The sequence below is a fragment of the Cucumis melo genome, chromosome 9 (genome assembly GCF_025177605.1).
Source record: "Cucumis melo cultivar AY chromosome 9, USDA_Cmelo_AY_1.0, whole genome shotgun sequence".
NCBI classification, from domain to species: Eukaryota; Viridiplantae; Streptophyta; class Magnoliopsida; order Cucurbitales; family Cucurbitaceae; genus Cucumis; species Cucumis melo.
Window position 1 is genome coordinate 1,603,263 of NC_066865.1, and position 22,770 is coordinate 1,626,032.

General features: G+C 33.0%; 2 protein-coding genes and 1 long non-coding RNA gene across 4 annotated transcripts; 1 reads left to right on the plus strand and 2 right to left on the minus strand.

Annotated features, from left to right (window-relative positions):
• LOC103498562 (6-phosphogluconate dehydrogenase, decarboxylating 2) lies at nt 1-2,911 on the minus strand. 2 transcript variants are annotated; one of them, XM_008461196.3, is made up of 2 exons: nt 2,647-2,911; nt 1-1,678 (listed from the first exon to the last, which is right to left on the minus strand). In XM_008461196.3, the coding sequence occupies exon 2, from the start codon at nt 1,665-1,667 to the stop codon at nt 204-206; it is 1,464 nt and encodes a 487-aa protein (XP_008459418.1). In that variant the 5' UTR covers nt 1,668-1,678; nt 2,647-2,911; the 3' UTR covers nt 1-203. The 2 variants fall into 2 exon arrangements, with proteins under 2 accessions (XP_008459418.1, XP_008459420.1); XM_008461198.3 differs by having other exon boundaries at nt 1-1,675; nt 2,647-2,895.
• A 2,172-nt stretch (nt 2,912-5,083) lies between these two features.
• Nucleotides 5,084-11,513, plus strand: LOC107991673 (uncharacterized). The gene is made up of 2 exons (XR_001763886.2): nt 5,084-5,263; nt 8,773-11,513. It is a non-coding gene; the product is annotated as an uncharacterized LOC107991673 (long non-coding RNA).
• Nucleotides 11,514-19,904: 8,391 nt separating this feature from the next.
• LOC103498560 (uncharacterized) lies at nt 19,905-21,599 on the minus strand. Its single transcript, XM_008461194.3, has one exon. The coding sequence runs from the start codon at nt 21,552-21,554 to the stop codon at nt 20,274-20,276; it is 1,281 nt and encodes a 426-aa protein (XP_008459416.3). The 5' UTR covers nt 21,555-21,599; the 3' UTR covers nt 19,905-20,273.
• Nucleotides 21,600-22,770: the final 1,171 nt, after the last annotated feature.

Consider the following 22,770-nt stretch of genomic DNA (forward strand, 5'->3'; position numbering starts at 1 on the left):
GAAGAAGAAAATCAAATGGAAATTCTATGCATAAACTTATCAGACAACATATTCAAACTCTGAAACTCAAAAACAACAAAGTAATGTAACCAAACTGTCACCCAAAAACATGAAATCAGCTCCGATCAACGAACAGTACAGAGCTAAGATTATTGAAAATGAAAAAACTGTTCTTACTTTCGGGATTATGGCAATGAATACATTCAGTTCTTAAGCTGTTTGGCGATCTTGAACCATTCGGTATGGAAAGATCCTTCAACATCAGTTCTTTCATATGTATGGGCACCAAAATAGTCTCTTTGAGCTTGGACCAAGTTAGCGGGCAATCTCTCCCTCCGGTAGCTGTCGAAGTAAGCGAGACTGGAGGACATTCCTGGGGTGCTGATGCCTGAGTTGATGGCCAAACATACAACTCTTCGCCAAGCTGACTGTCGTTCCATTATTTCCTTAGCAAATTCTGTATCCACAAGAAGATTGGCTAGATCGGGTTTACGATCATAGGCCCTCTTGATTCTATCGAGAAATATGGCTCGGATGATACAACCTCCCTTCCAAATCCGGGCAAGTTCACCCAACTTCAAATCCCATCCCTTCTCAATACTCTTGGCACGGATCAAATTCATGCCTTGAGCATAGCTGCATATTTTGGATGCATAAAGAGCTTGTCTCACGTCATCGATCAACTTTGCTTTATCGACTTCTTGAGGAGCCAAGACATCATTAAGACCTGATCCAAAGACTTTTGCTGCTTCGACCCGCTCTTCTTTCAAACCACTAAGGAACCTTGCATCAAGAGAAGAAGCAATGGTAGGGACAGCAACTGAGAGGTCAGCAGCTTGCTGAACAGTCCATTTACCGGTACCCTTCATACCGGTCTTGTCCAAAACTTTGTCAACTAAATAGCCATCGGCTTTGTCGTCCTTGATGCTGAAGATATCTGCAGTGATTTCAATCAAGAAACTTAGAAGCTCGCCTTTGTTCCATTCTGAGAAAACTTGGTGAAGTTCCTCATTTGATAGCTTCCCCACAGATTTCAAAACATCATAAGCTTCTGCAATCAGCTGCATATCACCATATTCTATTCCATTGTGGATCATCTTCACAAAATTACCTGATCCACCTTTGCCAATGTAAGTCACACAGGGACCGCTATCGGGAACTTGGGCTGCAACCTTAACAAGAATGTCCTCAATGTTCTTAAAGGCCTCATAAGATCCTCCAGGCATCAAAGAAGGACCATTCCTAGCACCTTCTTCACCCCCTGAAACTCCCATTCCAAGGTAGAGCAGACCTAATTCAGCCATGGCTTTCTCTCTCCTTTCAGTGTTCTCATACCATTCATTACCACCATCAATAATACAATCACCTTTCTCCAAGTAAGCAGAGAGGGTTTTAATGGTTTGGTCAACTGGAGCCCCGGCTTTAACAAGCATGATTATGACACGAGGTTTCTGAATTGATTGAACAAAAGATTCAGGATCATGGAAGCCATAGAGAGGAAGGTTTCCTTCAGCTTTTGCTCGTTCAACCGTTTCATCTACTTTGGAGGTTGTTCGGTTATATACAGAAATAGGGAAGCCTTTTTCTGCAATGTTGAGAGCTAAGTTTTGACCCATTACAGCCAAACCAGCAAGACCAATCCTTGTAAGCTTTCCTGGAGCAGCCATGTTTTTACCTGCTGCACATTCAAGATTTATGAGGTTTCGGATAAAAACAGATATCTGCTTTGCCATATATCCGAATATAACAACTTATTGTAAATTCCAAGTAAAAAAATAACAAGAAAAAACCAACCACCGTGGTGTAGTTTTCATTAAGGGGTGGTTGCTGCGTTTGTCAAAGAAATACCCCTTATGAACACAACATGCAAAGTGTACATTTCCTTAAAAGAAGTATTAACTTAAAATTACAACTTCCAAAATTCGTAAACTCACACTATGATGAATTTGATGTAACTTTTGGAATGGTTAAAAATTGATGTTACTTATAATAACCCATTAAAAAACACTTCTTTCTATCATTAGTTTAAATTGATTCAGGAAAAAATAAATAAATAAGAAGACTTTAAAGCACTTTGACCTGCTTTTGAAAGAAGCATGAAGTAGTACTTCTTTCCAACTTGATTCAATTAAAATAACTCCTCTGTTATTTCTTGTCCTTTGTAACAATAACAAAAGACTGCCTTAAATTTTTGGACTTAGCCTCTTAAGATGGAGGCTGACCATTAAGAATTCACAAAGAGGTCTAGCAAACCTCCATTTTGTTTCAGCAGCTCTACATTTACTAATTCATGCTTTCACCATAAAACCCAAAAGTTCACAATCTGCTCAATTTACCACTCAAAAAATAAAACAACCATATACCGCAGAACGACAAGAAAAACTTCCACGACTATAACAATAATATCCATAAATCACAACATCAAAACAAGATCTAGAATCTCCTTTTATGCCAATCAAAGGCAGATCAGTGGATCAAACCAACAACGAAACAATTAGCATCCATCTATAACTTCTAAATCATCGTTGAAACCGAACAAAAGGTAAAGAAACCGCATTGAACGATGGTGGGTGGGGGGCTTTCAACAAACACATAAAGGGCATAATGAAGTTAGACAGTTGAATGAAAACCCAGAAGAAATCAAACCTGAATATTTTTCAATTACGGTGGAAATGGATCGAGAAAGAGGCAAATTCCCAAGAATTAGAGATCCGGGGTTGTGAAAAAGATGATCAAATGAAGTGGGTATGAAAGAAAAATGGGAATTATTACACAGATATTGGTTAGGTGCTCGTGAAACTCGCTATATAGACCCTTTGCAGGTCAAAGTTGGAGACTCACCAGTGGAGAAACACATTCAACCAATAAAAAAAAAAATTGTTAAATTAAAAAAAAAACAAAAAAACAAAATAAAATAATAAGTGTTTTTGTTTGGCTAAAATATTCCTTTTCTATTTTCCATATAGTTTGAAGTTTGTTTTGCTCTAATTATTTACCTTCCATAAATCTTAAATTTAATTTATATCCAAATTTAAAATATAAAATTTTTAGAAGTTTTAAGTATAATTGAACTTTTCTAAATACAAATTGAAATTAGGATGATTTATACCACTATCCTTGATCCGAAACATATACTAATGTTAATTAAGTTAAAATTCGAATGACGTATATAATTGAAATAGATGGTTTAATTCGAAAATAGTTTTTGGTAATTTAGCAAATAATAAAAGAAAGAAAGCAGCCTTGGGGGGCAGAAGAGAAGGGTAGGTGGACAAAATTTGAACAGAAATTGTAAAATTGGTTGGATGTATCCTTTCACAAAGGGAGTTGGTGAAAACTATCAAAATGCTTTCGTCATATTACCTCATATTTCTTATATATCAAATTAGAACATTTCAGATTTATTCTTTCTATCTTCAAAACTTTTAATCTCTTTTTCCTCATTTTCAGATTTTATTAGCAATGTTTAATTTTTTTTTTTTTGTTGATGTAACTGTTGAAGTAATGGTCCGTAATAAGCTATATTTGATCGGTTTTGGTCATTGGTGTCGGCATCGTCTTTACTGATTGTGGATTCTAATTCGGTTGATGTTATTGTTGCTTTAAAGGAGATAGATGGTTGTCTCTGTTAAGGATTTTGTAATTTGGTTGTGCACTCGCTAGTCTAGTTGGTTGTTTCAAAGATTTTGGTTTCTTTTTTGAATTGTCCTGGGCGTTTCTCGTTGTTGGAAGGTTGGAGTGTGTGCTTTTTTGGGGGAGGATATCCCTGTTTGTTTTTTTTCCTCTTCCCTTGAAGAAGGATTTTAGTTTTTTGGCATTACTCTATACATTCTTGTTCTTCAAAAAGAAAAAAAAAAAAAAAGCTATTGGTGATTGTACTTTTAAAGATATTGTATAATGGTTCAACCGAAGAGTGACCCTATTTTTTAACTTTGTATTTTTATTTACACATCAACTAATGAAAAGTTGTTGTGATGTTTTGTGGTATTATAGCTCGTCTCGGCATCATGGGTGTTTTTTCCCTCCCTAAAAATTGCCTCGCTCATGTCATTTGCTTATTCGTTGGTGCTATAGTCATTACATCATTAGGGATGTCCTCCTTAGGTGGAAAACTAAATATTGCATCTATTGTTTCATTCCAAGTCTAATGTGTATGGTGATTCCTTTCTACCTTGGTGTTTAATTGGTCATCGACATGTGGGATGGGAGCTTGATTTTTTTTATTTGGCAGAGGAAGAATAAGCTCAAGATCGGTGAGTTTGCTCTTCTCGTTGTTTCGAGACTTATCTGTGGCGAATCTTTGTGGAGTGTTCCAGCAGCCATATTAACATTGGAGTTAAAATAAGAGTTTTAACGGATAGCTAGAAGAAGATGTAAAAAACATTTTTATAATCACATGCAATAATTGAAAATATAAAAATCAGATCCAAAATATTAGCAGGTATAGTACCAGAAAAGGAAAAAAAGGTCGAAATGTTACTATTTTTCCTTATTAATAATTTAAATTCAAACAAGGTTAGTTTGGAACTTCATTTTAAAAGATTACCCAATTCAAAATGGAAAAGAGTTGACATGGGACAAAGATCAAAATTCTTACATTTTACATTTTTCTAATCTTCCCCTTAGCAACCTTGAATGCTTCTAGACCTTCTTTGATTTTCTTGAAATATGATAATGCATTTTGTATACATAAAAGAAGCCAAAGTTGAGTTCACTTTCTTTGACCAAAACAATTAAATATAAAGGTCAAATAAGGTGATCTTTATTATTATTATACTTTTCTAATTAATATTAGACTCAAGCTAATGGCCGAATGGATCGATTTGGTTCGATTTGATTTGTTAATTTAGATCAGTTCTTAACACCTTCCTAAAGTAATTTATACACTTTTATTGTAAAAAGGTCATTAGAAAAAGGAAAAATGTTGTAGTTGAAAAAAAAATGTATAATTTTTTTTGCATTTATCTTTCACTTGTGCTTCTTCTCCATCCTTTTTTCTAAATTTTCATATGATGAATCTCTTCTTAAGGATATACAAATGAAATTTGGTCACTGTTTATGACATAAGCAAAATATTGTTCTTTGTTGTTTTCAAAATCTAGTATATTTTGAACTTAAAATCTCAATTTTTTTAAGCCTATGAAGTAAGGTAGAACAAAAAGTTATTTCATTTGTGGGTGGAGAAGATGATAAGCAAACATCACAAAGAAGAAACAAAAACCATTTTTTATACACTCCCCATTTGTCATTCGCGCATTTTCAGGTATGGAATGTCCCTTTTTGATGGACGAAGAACTAAATTACATTGTCTTAGAAATGTATTTAGATCTCCATGTTTGTGGGTTTCTTTTTATACGAAAGATTTATTGAAAGAAAGCTTGTTCTTATGTTGGATGTTCGCCGGGTTTTGCAATCATGTTCTTCCTGATTCTTTCTCCTGCTCTTTTCTTGGATTTGTTTTCAACCCAATGTAGATTTTAAGATTTTAACTCGAGCATGAGATGAAAACTAATCACAGTTATGCTAGATTTGTTTGCTGGATTCTTAACTAAAGTCTTTTCTTTACGAGAAACTTTTCGAAAAAAAGTCCTGAAGAACAATGCTTTTATTCATGGATTCTGAATACCATTGGCTCATTCTATACTGAAATTTAGTATCAAGTATGGATTTGTAATTTTCTAGAGGAATTGAATCTTCGCCCTGCACAAGAGAAGAAAACTCCAACTGATGTAGTGCTTGGGCGTTAACACTCTGACGATCAAGTTAGTAATCTTTTAAAGATAGAGCTAAAGAGTAGATAACTCAAGATGTATTTCGGTATACCTCGTATTACTTAATCTCTTTTGATTATATAGAAAATTGATTTTGTAACGGTCATTTGGCTAATTTAACTCAGGAATTAGTGAATTCAGACATGTCTTTGGCCTAATAGATGAACAAATCTGTCTGAATTAACCCATTCTAGAGATTAATAAGCTAAGTGATTGTTTATTGATCTTTTAATCCAATTTGTGAAGTTGGTCTCTTTAGCCCTTATGGTTGATCTCTTGGCCATATTTTTACCCACAACAGCTCAAACTATCCCGAGCTTTCAAATGGAACATTGAAAATGGATTAAATTCTTGGTGGATTTTCTATAATGTACCTCAATATGGAAAGTGGCACATTATCCCTTAAAATTTCATCAAGGGGCTATGAGATTGGAAATGTACTTAGATTAGATCAAATTTGATGTGGTCTTCTATGTTTAGCTTTTCCATGAGTTGAGTGTTGTCCTGTGCAGATTAAGTTCATATGTATTCTGTTGGGGTTTTTTGTTCCAGCCGATATGTTTATATACCATGAATTTCTTATTAAAGAGAACTTTTGATGACTTTGAATAAAACTTGAGCATCAAATAGGAAATAGGGAGGAAGTAATCATTCTTTCTCCAAAAGATGTGTATGACATGTCCCAATGGAACATTTCACAAACTAAGAGAAGGAAAGAAAACAGCTAAAATAGTAATTCCAGGGGTTTGTTGAAGCAGTCCTAAAAACCATAACTTGAAACTCATTTAACAAGGTGAGGACTGGATTTACTCACAATGATCTTATTCCACAATGCGTTTGGCTTCATTAAGAAGCAACACAACTACTTACCGATGACGAATCACTCAATCTCAAACTATTGATACCTATGCCCCAAGGTTCATAAACTTCAAAATTGTATCCCAATTAACCAGGTGCGAGCCTCCCTCATCAACCCCTTCCATGAAAAAGTCTAACTTGTTTTTCTCTAACATTTTGCTCACTGAGCAGGAGATTTTAAACAAAGAAAGGAAGTACATCAGAATTCCACTCAACATCAAGTTGTCCTCCCTTGAGAAAAAAGCTCTTTTCCAATATGATAGATGCTTTTGGACCTTTTCCAAAATTGGACTCCAGAAAGCTCTACTCTTTGGAGCCCAAACATTCAACTTAGAGGGAGTACTGTTGAAGTCTATACTGATTGAAGATTTTATCATTTAGACCTTTCAGTTCTTAAAGTATTTTTTCCTATTAACTTTTAGGCCAAACATTGACTGAAAAAATGATAAAAGCTCATTCAATTTAACAAAGGAATTCTCACTCCCTAAACAACAGAAAATAGTATTTTCTGCAAATTCACTCCTCCTTGTGGATGTCAAGTGTGAATGACTCTTTGACCAATCAAACTGTGTACATAACATTTCATATTTTTGTGTAGTTGTTGGCCTTGATTAGTAATTTGGATGAGGAGGTAATGTATCAGAATGAATAAATTAAGAAAAGCTCGAAGCATTTCCCACACAGTTTGTGGGATAGTATAGTATTATGTGCTCCCAATTTGGGTAAATGTAAAAATGAACTAGAGGATCTCTTCATAGTGGGAGTGTGTTGGAACATAAAAATAGACTATGTTGGATCTAATAGGGTGATATGAGTATGACGATGAAACACTTTACTTTCCCCTTGCTCTTAAGGTAGTTAATGGAAGAATTGCAAGAAAGAGGGAACCAGAGGCAAGATAATCTCTGCTATAGGAGCCTTCATCAAAAAATTTTGGAAGTGTAAAAGAGATTATGAGGAAAAAAATCTTCTTTGGGAAGGCAATGGATTTATTATCTTCTCAATTTTCTTGTTCTCAAATCTTTGGAGTACAACTAGAAATGGCTGGTTTTCCTTTGATTATGTCAGTTCTTATTGGATCTGTATGGTCCTATAGCATCTGAATCCTGAGGATTAGTAGTTGTACAATATCAGAATTCGGCATTGGTTTATATTTTTGGAAATTGGCAGAAGGTGCTAAAGAATGTGTTAAAGAAACAAAAGGTGAAAAGGTTCTGTTTTATAAAAGGATTTAAAAGAAAAAGAGAGGTAGTCAACGGTCAACAGAAGACTACTCTGGGTCCTATGTAAAAGTTTTTGACATATTGCTCTGGTCTATTCACAAACACGAAGGCTCTCAAAAAGCTGTCAGTAGTGCTCAAAATTTCATTGGATATCTTTTTGTTCATTTAGGGTGTGTATAGATTGACTTTCTAAGTACTTAAATGAGTATTTCTAAATGCAAAAAAAGTGATAGAAATCAATCCAAACGGTTCCTAATTTTTAAAGGTTATAACCAGTACCATCCACCACCACTTATTTCTCCATCACGTATAAGAAATCCAATCCATGCTGCTCGTTGCTTTCCCTGTTCAGTACATTCAACATCAGGAACGACTACTACTATCTTCACCACAATATGAAACTTTGTCATCGTAGTTAGTTTGAAGAAAAACTTCCCGTGCTGGTTTCTTCTTAAACACTTCAAATTTTAAGCAATTTCATTGGAAAAGGTAAAATGTACAAAAGGAAGGGGCAGCTGAATAGAAATTCCCTCAAAGAAGCTACAAAATCAATATGCAGTCAGCTAAACAAAGAGATGAGATAGCTGCAAAAAGCTTTAGGAAATTTGTTTCAAGAAGAAGCCAAATGGACGGAAACTATCCTGATAATCCTCCCAAAGGCTCTTAATTTCGTTAAAACACACTCAAATAAAATACCAATTGGTGGATAGACGGACCATTGCCCTTAATTTGCTGTCCTGTTTTTGTTGTGTAGATTGTAAATCGTTTGTGATTAGTTTGTAGAACTAAATTTGAAATAGGATTATGATGGATCTCTCCCTGTGTTTCTATATGGAGCATGTTCAGAAGCTCTAAGGTGTCTTTGGATGCCAAAAATAAAAATCATAATTATACATTAATCAACTAAGATGCTCAAACAGAAGTTATTGCAGTTCTTCTCTACGTGCATGAAGCTACAGACTGAATGGAGGAAAAGACTGAAGTTGGAAGAATCATAACTGGAGAAAGGGACTGGAAAAAATTTCCTCCTCACCCTGGCTTTATCTATATAACTTGTCATGACTGGTTGATGCTGACTCAGCTCTCCGATGGTGAGTTAGGGGGGATTTTTTCAAGTTCTCTGAATTTGGGGTAATGATTATTGACCTGTAGTTCTGTAAGCATTCGACGAAGTTCTGAAGTCTGCTCTTTGAGTTGAACATTTTCTTGAACAACCTTGTCATGACAGTCTGACACTTGATTCAGCTTATCAATAAGCTGATGGTTCTCATTCCTTAGCCAAAGCACTTGAGACCATAGCTCATCCAAGTGCTTCTGTTTTCGCATACGTGACCGTCGTGCGGACTCTCTATTCGATATCATCCTTCTCTGCTTCCTCTCATTGATAAGGCTTTGCTGTTGCTCATCTGCTTCATCAGAAGTTGAATTGCTACTCAAACATGGCTGTCTATTAAAATCATGAACTTGAGAAGGACCTTGGAAATTATATAAAGGATTAGAGAATTCATTAAGTTGCATTGTAGGTAAGTTGTTCTGTGCCATGGGAAAGTGAGTAGCATATGGGGATAAATTGGAGGGGATGAGATATTGGAGACTTGTGACTTCACCAGGCTGCATTTTCAAGGTCTTGTTGAAAGCTTTACTGGATCTTGGAAGAGAAGAAGACAGTGTTTAGGGAAAATGGGAAGTTTGGTGGTGAAGGTGCTTTATAGCAAGTAAAAGGTTTCATTGGCCCACTCTTGGGATCATGGAGTGATTTTGAGAAAGCTTTTCAGAGGTTGAATCACTTGAATATCATGCAGATCTTGTCCATGTCCTGTTATGGCACAGCTGCTTTGCTTTCATGTCATGAGATCGACCAGGTACTCTACTATATCTTGTACCTTCCTTCCTTCCTGCTTCGACTACTTCATGTCTATTAGTATGTGTTTGTGATATAAGCATGATTCACACATATATATACACACACACACGAGACTTGATTATGTTTCTGAATAATTTTTCACATCATATCTTGATTACATCGAGGGCATACATATTGTGGGAGGTATAATTATTGTTATGGTAGAATGATTAGAAAAGTATCTCTACTAGACAATTCAATCTAGTGACGTAAGCAAAAAGAAAATGGACAAGGCAAGCAAAGCCTTCTTTCACATCCCTATTCATCAACTTTCATAGGGTAGAGCTCAAAAAGAAACTATAATACCCAATAGTGTTCAATATTTAAATTTCATTTTAAAATAATCAGCTCCAATAACTTGACCCGGAATCTTTATTTATTTATTTATTTTTATAGAAACAACTGCTTTTATGGAGGGGAAAAAAAAAAGAATACAAGGAAAACAAAAAACAAGTTTGTAAGTTCCCTTTATAGAGAGGGTTTCCAACCAAGTAAGATACTACCTAAAGGATAATTACAAAGGTCTTTGATACCGAAACCCAAACAGAAACATCGAATCTTGCCAAGAACCTAATAGAGAAACTATGACCAACCTCCCATTAGTGCTATGAGTGAGATTGAACTAATCATAACACAAAAGGGAGGTTATATTACAGGTACGTCTCTTTCTTCTTGGTGTCTGAATTGTACAGGTACTGATACCAATTATCTTAATATAATTCTACGTCTACCATTTTAACCTTTTCTTTCATCAATTCATGAGTTCTGGGATAAGACTGTAAGAATACAAAATTGTCCCTGATGCAAATCTCTTGGCAGATACTTTTTCTCCCTTCAGGTTTATTTTGGTTATATTAGTGCAATTTGATCCAATCATTTACACTTATCCTAGAAATTTCAGAGCAATAATTAAAGATAATGGCTACAATTTTAAATGCATACTCAACCTTCTCCCACCTTCCCACAAAAAGATAGAAAAGGAGAAAGAAAAAGAGGGAGGATATCACTACAAAGGCAGAAGTAGCTGAAAAAACTTCAATTTTTTTTCAAGGCACTATCATATTATATTGTATTCTTGTAAAGTTATAAATTAAGTTTTGTAAAGATAGATAAGCCCACGCTTATTTATTGCATCACTTGAAATGGACTACATTTAAAAACACTGCTGAGAGAAACAGAGTACTCAAATCTTTTATTGGTGGCCTCATCTTGTCTCATATTTCTCTTTAAACAATTATAAAAAAGGTCTATATTTTCTAACCACTACTTTCTTACCAAGTCCCTATATATATTTGTTTAGCACAATGAAGACAATTGTGACCTCAACATGAAGACAAAATTTAAAAGTTGAGGTGAAAGGAGGCACTTTTCTATAATTAAGATCTTTAGTTTCTTTATACATAGAGAAACTATACAATCATACTCTCTGATTGCATGAAAGATCTTGTCTAAATATTTAGGAAAATTAACATGATATACGAATTCCCACGGTTGATGAAGATCTAGATTCTAGACGCAGTAGAAAACTTCAATGTGATCTCACATCTTAAGTATTTGAATACCTTGAATCTATTATTTGGCTCTCCCAACAATCAAGTGCGAGGGGCTCGCAATTCATAGTATTTCTGTATTTGTCCATTTACGTTTTTTTACCTTAGGGTTTAGAGAAGTGTGTTATACAAACTCTCTAACCTAAAGGCTTCTTTGTTTTATATTCTTGATTTTCTCTTTAATAATGCATTATTAGTGAACCACTTATATCTGTTTGTCAATTCTTTATTGCTTTATGTCTTACGTTTTTTATTTTCTTTATTTGTTGTTTTCATAACAATAAGAGTCCTAGTCGACGTCGCATAAAAGTTGTTGACACCCAGCACTCCTTGGTATAAAGCATTTTTTTTCATGATGATTTGTTGAATAGATGATTTTGGGGAAATAAGATTAACTCATAAACCTTACCTTAGTTCATCATTTCTTCGTCTTGTTACTTCAATCATTGTAAAGTTTATGTGATCTGAGCGAGGGACAGTAGATGCCAGAGTTTTTCAATATTAAGCTTCGAAAAAAGTATTGGCCAACCGTATAAGATTGCTTCAATCAAGCTATTTTAAAAATCTGGTCAAATCTAAGCTCACAATTTGCTAGCTAGCTGCTAAAAGACGTAGAGAGTAGCTGAGGTCCTAACCACACTCAACTCAAACAAGGTAAAAAGTTACTTTCAGAGTGGAAAATCTTGTCTGATTGGTGGAGGGAAATAGCCACACTTGCAAGTAATTGTGTACTTGCTTTGAAAGTTAGTCTTCCACTCAATAAAGAGCTTTTCTTTGATTCATGTAATACCATAATCTTTACTGGAGAAGAAAAAGAGCAACTTGAAAAACAAAAGTAAATTAAATTGCTGCTTCCCCACACTTGAGGCTCTTGTCTGATTGAGTGGACAGCTTAGTCAACAATGTCATTAGAAAGATTTTGACCATCTCTCTCTCTCTACCTCATTTGTCTCTTTTTCTCTCCTTCACTCATCTTAAAGTTTGTTTGAGATTTGAGTAGAAAGTACAGATTTCAGTATGTTTTCCTGTCCAATTGTATCAGAAACTTCATAGTTTGTTCTGTCATTTTTGCAATTGTACTTGTAGTGTACATCACATTATGGATATTCATATACTCTTTGCCCCTTTAGAGTGGTGAATTCATGGATTTTTGTACAACTTTAAAGTGAAGCTAGAGAATAGTTCACTATTACTATTGAAGTTGTTTTTGTCAATTAGAAGTACTTCTCAAATTTGACAGTGTTTTATTAGATCTATGGCTTAAGGTTTTGTGCAGATAGACAACACCCAATAAAAAAATATTATTATTAAGAAAAATGGTAGGCAAGAGATTAGATTGCCTACAACAGTTATTTAATATATTCGAACTAGTAACTTGAGATAAAGGTGATCAACGTATCAAATAAACGTCTAACTGCATAACTCAGAGTTATACAAGTATTTTAGTGAACTATACACCTTTTGACGTATACGTTACCATTAGACCTAACTAAATGATTTAACCGAACTAGAGACTTTATTTCATTAAAAGCAATACACAAATGTACACCAACTTGATTACCAATCTTTTCTTTCTCCTTTTCTCTCTACTTTGAAACTTTATGAATCAATATGGTATTGAATAATATATATATTTATATATTAAAAGGGTACTTGGACTAATCCATTATATACAAAAGTGAAAAAAAAAAAATTGATGGGGGAAAGAAGATTATGTTAAGAAGGATGATGGAGCAAGCAAAGAAAAAGAAATAGCAAATAAAAATAGAGAGATTAAGACAAGAGAGAAGGTGATGATAGATGAAAACTTGTGGGGCAGAGTGCGCATGGCTTAGTGCCACCACCCCCTACCTCCTACCCTTCCCATTGCTCAACTTGTCAATTCACGTTTTCTTTTCTAAAAGACGTACGTTTTTATCTCCGTACTTTACAATTTTGTTCGATTTCAATGAATCTTAAATTTAGTTTCTTTATTACTTTTTTTTTTTTTGCATTTATCAGCAGTTCCACGATAAAATTTCAAGTTTAGTAAAAAGGACTAACTTCGAGAAACTAAATTTAAGATTTATTAAAAGTACATAGACTAAAATTAAACATACGATACACATTTGACCCACCAACTAAAAATGGTTAAAATTTGCCGAGTCATCGAGAAACTTCATACTTTCCTCTTTCTCTAATTTGTACATTTATGTAGAAACTTCATCTTACAGCTATACACTCCAAACACAAACTTTCTAATCTCAACACATCAACTTCAAATTTCATAACTCAATTCAGTATCTCAAACAAATCACTAACAGTAGGAACTAAAATTAAAAAAAGAGAATTGTAAGTACAACGAATTTTGATCCGAGAAGAACTCCATAGAGAGATTGAAAAAAAAAAACAATAGATATGAAAATGGGCAACTTTTCAATGCTCCCCATTAAAGAAACCTCAAAATATGTATTTGTTGAATGGCATTTGGTGATGTTCTCTCTCTTTTTTGTGGTGGGTGTCCTATAAAGTATAGGATAGAGTCCAAAATGTTCATTATTGGAGCTTTATTGGTTTGTATAAGTTGGTGATTAATTTAGATAATATATATAGAGAGAGAGAAGAAAATGCCCAAAACATCTTTATAGTGTTTGTCCTATTTTAGATGCTTTTATTTTTATTGCCTTTCTATTCCTTCATATTCATCCAATTGTGTTCTTCATACAAATGGCCAAGTTTCCTTTTTTTTTTCTTTTTTCTTTCTTTTTCACAATCCATCTTTTGTTAATATTTTGTATCCCCATTTTATTAATTCCCTTTTCTTATATACCCTTTTCAAAAAAAAAAAAATTGAGAGAATATAATTTGTTGTTCAATTATTGAAGAACAAAGTGAATGGAGATGTAAATAATGTATCCTCCTAATTATTTTTTTCCCTCTAATATTATAATTATTTATGGAATTGCAATTGTTTATTTTTGTATGTTACATAAATATTCACTTATGTTATGTTCCTTTCCATATATAATAAATTTAAGTTTCTTTCCTTTATGATGATTTCAATCTACTCTAATTTTATGTTTGTGTGTGGTTCAATTGTGGTACGATATTATTAATTTTTGAAAATGAATAGTCTATAGATCACGTTTTCATTTACTATTTTTTTTCTTTGCAAAGCAACGATCTTTAATATTTAACGAGTCAAAAAGTAATTATGTACTTTCTTAAGAAAGTGGATAGTCGACTGTCAAAAATACTTGATGGAATTGGACCTTTCAGTGAAAAGGGAAAAAATTTGACAAAAATGTATTATTCATCCACCCTATTACGAATTCATTAGAAAGAAAGCAATCAGATATTCGTACATAAGTTGTCTTCCTTTGATTCTTCTTGCGACATATATATCATGCTACAAATCACTCGTATAATTGTAGTCTTTCAATGATTATTAATCGACACTTCCTTTATAGTTCTTTGTACGTATAGGGTTTTTCTTCGCTACTCCTAATAAAAATGAACCCATTACTTCTTTATTTATTCACTTCAATATACACACTAATAAATTAACTCACAATTGTGTAACATCAAATAAATTATGAACTTTTATGTGATTAAATTTCCAAATTTGAATGTGCAATGAATTAATGATGTGGTTTAGTTCATGCATATGTTAAGAAGTGCATTTAAGGGAGTGGTAGTGCATTTTTAATTTGGATTAAGACAATCACTTAACCATTTCTTTTCTTCATCAAAATTTGGATTAAAATCTTAATCCACTATCAAATTTTGATGATTATAACCACATTAGCAATACTTTGGCAACTTTTGACTTGATAGCTACCACTTACCATCATCTTTCTTGCTCTATTTATATCTTTTATTTTCCTTGGATTTTTAAGAAACTATTTAATTAATCTAAACTTTAAGAATAGTATAGATTTTGAGTCTACAAATGCATTGATTTTAATACATTTGGAATTTTAGGAAATAATGGTTTAATTATAACCCTTAATATGTTAGATTATTCCTTTTCTTTTTTGTTCTAACTCGTTGGTTTAGCTTTCATTTGATTTATATATTTCATAATCGAACTCAAGAACTAAGTGTATTTTAGTTTACTCCTTGATAACTATGGACTTATTAGGTTTGAAAGCATTTCTTTTTCTAAGTTACGGATTTAGCATCAAGTTAAAGCTGGGAATAAACGATGAAAAAGAAAACACGTTTCATCATGTTATAACCATGACTATAGTTTGCGATTAGTAATTATGTTTACACTCAAAGAGTTCAAGTTCTTTTATCAACTTGAGTATAGTTTAATTGACAAAAAAAAAATTGTATTTTCGACGATGAAGTCAAAGATTTGATTCTAACACAAAAGAAATTAAGTTTTTCTATAGGCACTAGTAAAAATGTGAAGTCTTTAGTGGTAATCATTGCATAACCCTTTACACGATCCTCTAGTGAGACAAAAATCAATAGGCGTAAGAAGCTAAAAAGAAATACAAAAAGGTATATTTAAAGCTAGCTACCTAAATCTACTAAAAATTTTTACCTTAAGAACTTCTAGAGTTGGCTTATCAAGTACATTGTCTTATTTCCAACGCAAGCGTGTTCGTGAAATAGTTTCATTCTTTGTGCACATTCACGTATCTATAAATTTACGGACATTTATCCAATGTCTCAAAAGATACTTACAAGGACCTAATTAAAATCCATATTTAGCCGCAACTTTTTACATTACTAAAAATACTTTAAAAACAAGCTTGCAATATGCTGTTGTAATAAAAATAATTGGGACATATTATACGTCGCTAAAAGTACACTTTCAGAAAGACATGAGCATTATGGTGAAAGTTTTGTGTTAGCGGCGTGTGGTGAATCAATTACGCTAAAACTTCTTACTATGTGATAAATGTGTACGTTTATAACGCCTCTTTACGTATTGCTAATACATTTAATAGATTTTTTTTTTTAATTAAAGTGATTTTTCTTATAGTGATAATAAACTAAATGCACATAACCTAATTAACACGAGTATAGTTCAATAATAGTTAATATATATGTCGATATAAAATAAAATGTTCGAATCTTAGGGACCAAGATTGTGTGCTTGCTTTTCACTTCCAAGACAATGATGATATTATTCAAATACATATTCCCTTTCATTGTGTCTTTTTTCCTTAAACTTCAATGCTCTTTAAGCTCTCTTCTAGAGATTAATTTTGCTTGGTATATATAGTAACAAGTATTGATAAATTGTAGCTAGATATTATATTATTCAAATTATAAGACAAAGACTTGGCTCATTTCAAAGGCCAAAGATCGTAATTCTCAAACGAGCAATTGAAAAAAAATAATTTTACACTTCTAAACATTTTTCTATAGCACTAAAACTGATCTTGAATGATTAAAAACATTTTTAGAATAATTCTAAAAACCATGTAAAAGTTGTTTTAACAATTTTAAAATCACTTCAAAGTATGCCTATAATCAAGATAATGGAAGATTAACTTTGGGTAAGAAATCAACTTTGTTATATATAACCTATGAGATAGATATTAAATATTTATATTTACCTATCAGCTTAAGCATTTGGGTTGAATTGATGATTGAAGATGCTGTTATAGTGGGTTGCTCGATGATCTCCTTAGTTCAAGTCTCTACTCCGACACTGTTATTTGCTTTCCAATTAAATATCAGTTTATGTTTAAGTTTTTGGATTGAATTAGTGATTTAAGAATATACCAGTTCAGGTTGTCCTCCGCTTATTTGGCTCTTCTTTATAGTTCAAACCTAAAATTTTTGGACTAAATTGGTGATTCAAGATCTCTTGAACAATTTAAACTAACGGTAGACATGATAGATCAAAAAATCGAACAAACTAACCAAACTGAAATCGGTCGATCAATTTTACTTTGAGAAAGTTCTATATCGAGAAATTTCAAAATTATTCCAAAGAGTTTAACCGACCAATTACTCATCGATATTCAAGATCGATTTGAACATTTACTAAACCGACTATAATTAGTTCAGCAACCGTTTGACTCAAAGCCAATCTCAACCAATTGATGATTAAACCTGATTTAAACAAAGCAATCATTAAAAAAGACAAGGGAAAAACAATTATTAAATGTTTGTCTTGACATTTTAGTCATAGAATATATGTAAGTATATAATTGAGCTTTTATTTCATATCATAACGAATATCTCTTTTTTATATATATAATATTAATATTATATATTATAATTATCTGAAATCTTCTCATTCTGCAAAACCTAATTAAATTAATATCCAATATATTTTGTCTTTTATGGAACCGATGAAGACTTAAAATATTTAGAAAAAGAAACTGCATAGTAAAAATAATGATTTACTTATCATTACTCATAATTGAATGAAATTTATTGTAAATAAATGTTGAAATTTTAACCAAATAACACTATCGATGTCTATATTAAAAAATTAAAAATTTGACCATTTTTATAAATAGTTTGGTCCATGCTCATATACAAACCAAATAATATTTTGTCAATTAAGATTTTAAAATAACCACTCAAACCAAATACCAATTCCCAAATTAGCTACCAAACAGATCTAAAAACGATATTTTTAGAAGTAAAAAAATGAGTTTAACTCATTTACAAATATTTATGCATTTTGTTATTAGATAATTACTCTATCAAAAAAAAAATAATAATAATAAAGAAAAAGGAAATACACCACCATCTCATTTCATTAAATTTAAAGTTTTCAAATTTCAAAAAAAAAATTCAAAAAACTTCCCTAAGCATATCAATATGAATGTTTCTTTCCTCAGCATTTTTCAAAGTGCTTTAACCCATCAAAAACAAGAATCTGCTTTGAACAACATAACCACACTGCAAAGCAAAACAACAAATGACCCTATAACCAACACAGCTATATTAAGTATCTAATTTCTCATATGTTCACTATTCATAACCTGAAAAAGAATACTCCAATGCAACCTTTATAGACAAAAATCCCAGAAATACACCAGGACGTGAAATGATGAATACAAAAAAGATAAATGGGATAAAATTCAGTTTCCAATTCAGAAGAAAGAGTTCCACACAACAAAATAAATCATTAAATCTAAACTTGGGAGCAAGGGTAATCTGGATTTAAAAAAATAGTATCAACTGACAAGTAATTCACAATCACGATCTAGAATATGAGGACAAATAATGAAAGTCGTTACCACATAACTCTTCATCGGTTTAATGACATAGTTTATATCTTGTTCTAGCAGTAACAAGCAACATATAAATCATTGAAAGAAATGCAGGAATGACACACCTTCAGTTTAATAATGTCGTAGTATATACCGTGTTCTAGTAGCAGCAAACATCATAAGAACATAAATGAAATGCATGCACAACCCACCCTCTGTTTAATAATGCCATGGTCTATATTTTGTTCTAGCTGCACCAAACATCATATAGACCATGAATGAAATGTCGGCACAACTCACCCTCCGCTTAAAATGTCAGTCTATATAGTGTTCTAGCAGCAGCGAACATCATATAGACGAGGAAAGAAACACAGGCTTTTTTGAACAGCTAAATCGATCTCTTTTTCTTATTATTCTTTATAATATCAATGATTGTTCGAACCAGCCTACGAGCACCGCTGGATAATCTCATAAGACAGCCTATCTAACCTTGCATCATTTAGGTTTCAAAAAAACTTGTAGGTACTAAATCCTAGGTAAGTACCCACCATGAATTAGAATCATTTCTATTCAGCCATTTATCGAACTTGTGCTATTTATTTACCGATAGGTCATCCCATGGTTGAACAGCTAAATCAATTAATCACTCGATAATCTGATAAGGCCTAAAAGCAAACGATGTAGAAATTAATACCATAATAATAATTCATAAAACAATTTCTGAGAGATTTTAAAGAAGGGCAAAGTAAGATAACACATGGGTAAATGCAATGCAACAATAGCTAACACCAGAATTTAGAAGTCTGTGACTTCGGAAGATTGTTTGATAAAGAAACTGTTTCTAAAAGCGTTAAAACAACAAAGAATAATTAAAAAAAAAATGTATGATCCATACAACACCACTTTAGTAATCATTAAAAGGGATGCCATTTCTCGAGACAATTTTTTTCATAAAAACAAAATCTTCATTTAATATAATCCCAATTTCGGACTGATATCATGAATGATTAAAAGTGACTTCGTAGTATTTTAAATTAGAACACTTTCAAACTTGCGTTTTAGGGGATAAAAAAAAAACTCAACTAAATGTTTCTTCAACCATAAAACAATTTTTCATGCGTAGCCAAGCACAATGAAAAAAAGATTTTACTAGTCAATGCACTTTTAATATACTAGGGAAAGATAACACTCCGAAACACACGCATAGGACCAAAGCACGTCCATTAAGATTTCTATATCCAACAACCGGATGGGTAAGTAATTATTAATAACCAAAACCCGATGACAGAAGCATCATCCTCCCCATGTCCTATTAAACTAACTTCAACACAGAATTATTTTGACCCAAAATCAAGCAATTGCACCACACTAGTTTACGAAAGGAGGTTCCTAATTTAACAAGTTTACCAACAGATACTCAAGCATATAAAAATATACCTTCACTGGTAAACAATTTCAAAGGCCAGTACTTAGAATGTCTTGTGTCTGAATCATTAGAATTCCTAATTTGAACTCAACAAGGTAAGAGATGATCTTTCAAAAAAAAAAAGGGTAAGAGATATAATTTCCCCCCTACTATTAATGACTAAAACTTACAAAGCATTGAATCACAATGGACACCTTTTGAGGACAACTTGAGCGTATCAACAGCAATGCTAGTAGTTCCATTCCACGCAGAGAATTTTTAAAAGAAATACTTACCACAAAACCTTTACAAATGCAAAATCGTAAGAAACTTTCTTTATCTAAGAGTGACCCTATTCACAGGTTGCATTTCACATATTGCACTAATATTAAGCTATAAGTTCAAAATTGTACCTGACCTGCAAATCCGATTGCAGGCCGCCACTTCCCCTCTGACTCTGCCTACGCTCATAATCTGGATCATCTGTTGGCAACTCATGCCGGCAAACAGGGCATGTGTTTCGAATATTCAGCCATGGAAGAATGCAATCATCATGGTAATAGTGACCACAGGGAAGCTTCCTCACCTTCTCTTCCATTGAAAATTTATCCTTACAAACAGCACAAACAACGACTTCCTCTGCCAGGGTATTCTCTGTTTTTAACTCAACCAGAGGAAGATTCTCCACAGCACTTTTAGCTGCTGGCGGGCTACCCTTCAAAGCATTATCGTTTTCAACGAATTGCCCAAAAAGGGTATCGTATTCTGCCGCATACATGTAATCATCTTGATCGGCTATATACGCCTCAGCATCATTATTCCTTCCGATATCGTTCATTACCAATAGGATTTCCCATCGACCCGCCTCTTCTCCAGGTTCTTCTTCATTAGAAAAACCCGATGCAAGAGACAATTCTTCAGCTCTATCAACCACTACGCTCGAAATTTCCCTTTCATCCACCCGCTCCTCAATCTCCTCCCATTCAAAATCCTCGTACGAAATCCTCTGACCCTGAAAACAAAAGTTGAAGGTATCCGAGACAGGATTGGAACTTTCAACCCAATTACCATCATTCTCGACATCGTCCCCTGTCACGAGTTGCAAAGCACCAATCATCCCAGGATCAGAATCGGAATCCGAATCCACATCAACAACACGAAGGCCAGTAGTAATAGAATCCGCAATTTGCATGCTTACATCCACCTCCGAAACCCGTGTATCAGATTCAACACCGAACGTCGACCACAGCTCCTCAATATAATTAGATACAATCTCACCGCTATCTTCAAATCCCGAAACGCCCAAGTCGTTAACAGAATGCGTAAATGGGTCCAGCACAGAATCCAAACCTCGATCATGATCGTGTAAAGGATCGGTGAAGCTACGATTCTCGAAAAGATCAGTGACAAAACAATTAACATCACGGTCGGATTCGGAATCCGAGTCGGAAAACCAATCGGTCTCGAAAGGGAGGGAAACATCCGCAGCTGTGACGATTGAGGGGACGGTGGCAAAAGGGTTGAAATCCATGGGGTTGGGGGAATCTTCACGGCGGAGAGAAGGGATTGAGGGGACCGGCGACGGTGAATTGGTGTGGGTTTGATCGGGAAGAGGCATGTTGATGTTAGGTTGAAGATGAAGTTTAGAAATGGAGAAGAAAAGAGCCATTGAAATTTTGGGGGAAATTTTTGGGGATTTTGACGAAGTCACGTTTTTATAAATATTTTAGATTTTTATTTATTATTTATTATGTTTTTAAATAATAATAATAATAATAATAAATAATAATAATAATAATAATTTTGTATTCAAATTTGATGTATAGTATAAGAGAGAGTAAAACCATGTGCTATATTAACCATTCATTTTCATTTTAATCTAAGTAGTTTAATTAATATCATTAATTATTTGTGATTAGTCAATTTAGGATTAATTAGTGGGAGTTCATTCATTTATACTTTTATTTAAAATAATTTTTTTTATATAAATTTATTTATATTAGATGTTGGAGCTCCTTGACGAGACGATTTTCTTCCATACTTTCACAACATCTCTATTCATAGATTCGTGGAATTTCATAGATCCTCTAATCATGCTTGGAGAGATTGATAATTTGAGATTAAATGTTTTTAGAACACGTTATTCAGTGTAAAAATATGTTAAATAAGCAAGAATGAAGTGAAGGTCATTTTTTAAATTAAAAAATTATCATTTAGACGTTGTAAGATAAGATAAATTCGTTACAAAAGTAATACTAGAAGTGGTTGTTTTGCAATAATTTCCTTTACAAGTAAAAACCTTTTTACACAACAAAATCATATCACGAGACTAACAAACACACAAAAATTACAACAATGACATTTTCTTAACACGATTTTCAAGTTGTACATAAATATTTTTTTTAAAAAAAATTGAATATAAGATCGAGATATACCTTGAATTAAAGTCATTCGGTACAATTCTTCTTTGTTCAGCAATGAAACTCCTTAAGAATATGAGAAACTATTTATAGGGATGGAAAAAAAATGGTCTACTCAATTTGTTGTACAACTTGAAATGTTAAAGAGAAATTTAGAGGGTTTAGAATGTGAATAGCTTTTATCTTTTTTAATTGTCTTTAATGGCTATTGATGAGTGCACCAATTTGTTCCTAAACTTTTCATTGTTTATTATTAAGTCATAAAATAAACCAATATTAATTGGAACCTTTACTTCTAATATGTAACCTACAAATCTATGTTTGGTTATGAATATGATTGTAATTTTCATGTAGAAGGGACAAAATAGACAAAAAAAAAAATGATCATCCCGAATCCCTTCTTTTAGTATGGTAAAGATAACTAAAACATATTTCTCTTGAATTTTGTAAAGATAATTAAAACAT

Coding starts and splice junctions, on each gene's coding strand:
- LOC103498560 (XM_008461194.3), bottom strand. CDS start 21,554: ATGGCTCTTTTCTTCTCCATTTCTAAACTTCATCTTCAACCTAACATC.
- LOC103498562 (XM_008461196.3), bottom strand. CDS start 1,667: ATGGCTGCTCCAGGAAAGCTTACAAGGATTGGTCTTGCTGGTTTGGCT.